This window comes from Saprolegnia parasitica (genome assembly GCF_000151545.1).
Source record: "Saprolegnia parasitica CBS 223.65 unplaced genomic scaffold supercont2.137, whole genome shotgun sequence".
NCBI lineage: Eukaryota > Oomycota > Saprolegniomycetes > Saprolegniales > Saprolegniaceae > Saprolegnia > Saprolegnia parasitica.
The window spans coordinates 24,217-25,792 of record NW_012156531.1 but is presented as its reverse complement, the minus strand read 5'-3'; the positions used below and the strand labels follow the sequence as shown (position 1 = coordinate 25,792).

At 59.7% G+C, this 1,576-nt stretch overlaps 2 protein-coding genes across 2 annotated transcripts in view; one reads left to right on the top strand and one right to left on the bottom strand.

Annotated features, from left to right (window-relative positions):
• SPRG_21386 (hypothetical protein) overlaps positions 1–190 on the top strand; it is a gene marked incomplete at both ends in the record, with an annotated part of 1,715 nt that extends 1,525 nt beyond the window's left edge. Inside the window, one exon of the mRNA XM_012353851.1 lies at positions 11–190. Within this exon, the coding sequence (XP_012209241.1) occupies positions 11–190 (180 nt within the window). The remainder of the gene's footprint in view (positions 1–10) is intronic.
• A 54-nt stretch (positions 191–244) lies between these two features.
• The window catches only part of SPRG_21385 (hypothetical protein), a gene marked incomplete at both ends in the record, with an annotated part of 4,025 nt that continues 2,693 nt past the window's right edge, over positions 245–1,576 (bottom strand). Inside the window, 4 exons of the mRNA XM_012353850.1 lie at positions 245–607; positions 652–712; positions 756–1,293; positions 1,346–1,512. Of these exons, the coding sequence (XP_012209240.1) occupies positions 245–607; positions 652–712; positions 756–1,293; positions 1,346–1,512 (1,129 nt within the window). The remainder of the gene's footprint in view (positions 608–651; positions 713–755; positions 1,294–1,345; positions 1,513–1,576) is intronic.

Genomic DNA, 1,576 nt, shown 5'->3' with positions numbered 1-1,576 from the left:
AGGCGACGAGACGGTCGACATGCAGCGCAAAAACGATGCTGCATCGGTGTGCCTTGTGGCTGTCGTGGTTGTCGTGGCACTTGCGGCGGTGGTGGGCGGCTGCGTGCGGCGCTGTCGCCGCCAAGCGGTAGCCTATACCCGCGTGGCCACCGAGGGCGAAGACGACACGTGTGCACTCAAACGGGTTTAAACCAAACGTCAATTCCGCTATAAGTCGATTTTGGACCATTTTTCAAAAGGTTTTTTAAAAGCTGTCGCGGAAGAGCTCAATGAACTCGTCGAGTTCTAAGCTCGCGTTGGCGTTCGCGTCGTACTGCTGAAAGATCTTGACAATGTCGGCGAGCTGCCACCGATCGGCGATGCTGCGCTCGGGATGCTTGTCGTAGAAGCGGCGTTCGTTGGCTTTGAACTCGCGGAGGAGCTCGACCGGCTCGATCGCGCCGCTGTTGTCGACGTCGAAGAGGTGGAAGAGCGCTGTGATGTCCGCCAGCGCCTTCGGGCTCAGTTCTCGGACCTTGGCCTTCTCGTGCCGCTCGGAAGCCACCGCGAGCCGCGCAAACTGCAGCATCTCGTCCTGCACGCGGGTCGACGCTCTGGGAAACATGGCCTAGACAGGATTCTACTAGTAATACATTCTGTATCGACCAGTACCTTGAGGAGCTCGGGCATGTCCAGCATGCCGTTGTGGTCCTGGTCGAGGTCGCGGAAGACCCTACCCCTAGCTCCACCACGTGATCGAAATGGAAGAGTTGTACGTGTTCAGGGCGTCGCGCCAGTCGTCGCCTTCGAGTTGCGACAACTTCTCCACAAACTCGCTCGTCTCAATGACTCCGCTGTTGTCGACGTCGATGCGGACGAAAATGCGGCACACTTCAAGCACGTGGTCGCGCGGGTACGGGCCAAAGAGCGGCTGGAGCAAGATGCGACGATCCGCGTCGACCGTGTCCTTGACACCGGGCGCTGGAGACTTGAGGGCTTTCAGAGGCTTGGGCGGACTGCTGCTGACGCTGCTGGTGGTGGTGGTGGTGGTGACAGCAGGCAGTACGACGTGCGTGACGTTGCCAGAGCCCTGTCGCGATGCACTCGATTCTGGTTTTTTCTGCGACGCGGCCTTAAGCGGTCGGTCGGCGATCATCGCTTCAAAGCGAGCGAGCGTCTTCTCGGGACTTCCCGCCACCGGTACCGCAGTTGTGGTCAGCGGCATTCCGATGATGCTGTCGAGGCTCGGTGCACTTGCCAACATCTTTTCAAATCGAAGCGACGATGCCCGGCGCAGCTTGATTGGTTTGGACACTGGAAATACCAGTCAATCGCGTCGCAATTGAGGTGAGAAGAGGAGACGTACGGGTCGGAGCCGAGGCCGACGCGGCGAGGGCTGGGACGTGGCGTCGACGGGGCTTGGGCGTCGGCTTGCGCGGGATGTCTGGTCCGAGGTGCTGCAGCACGAATGCGGACGGCGCCGTGTCGATGGTTTCAAGGAGCAGCTTTGGCTGCTTCTTGGTCGCCGGGTTACTAGCATGACATGTCATAAAAAGGGGGAGGACGACGTTGGCGCACCGTAAATTGCGGCTGTTTT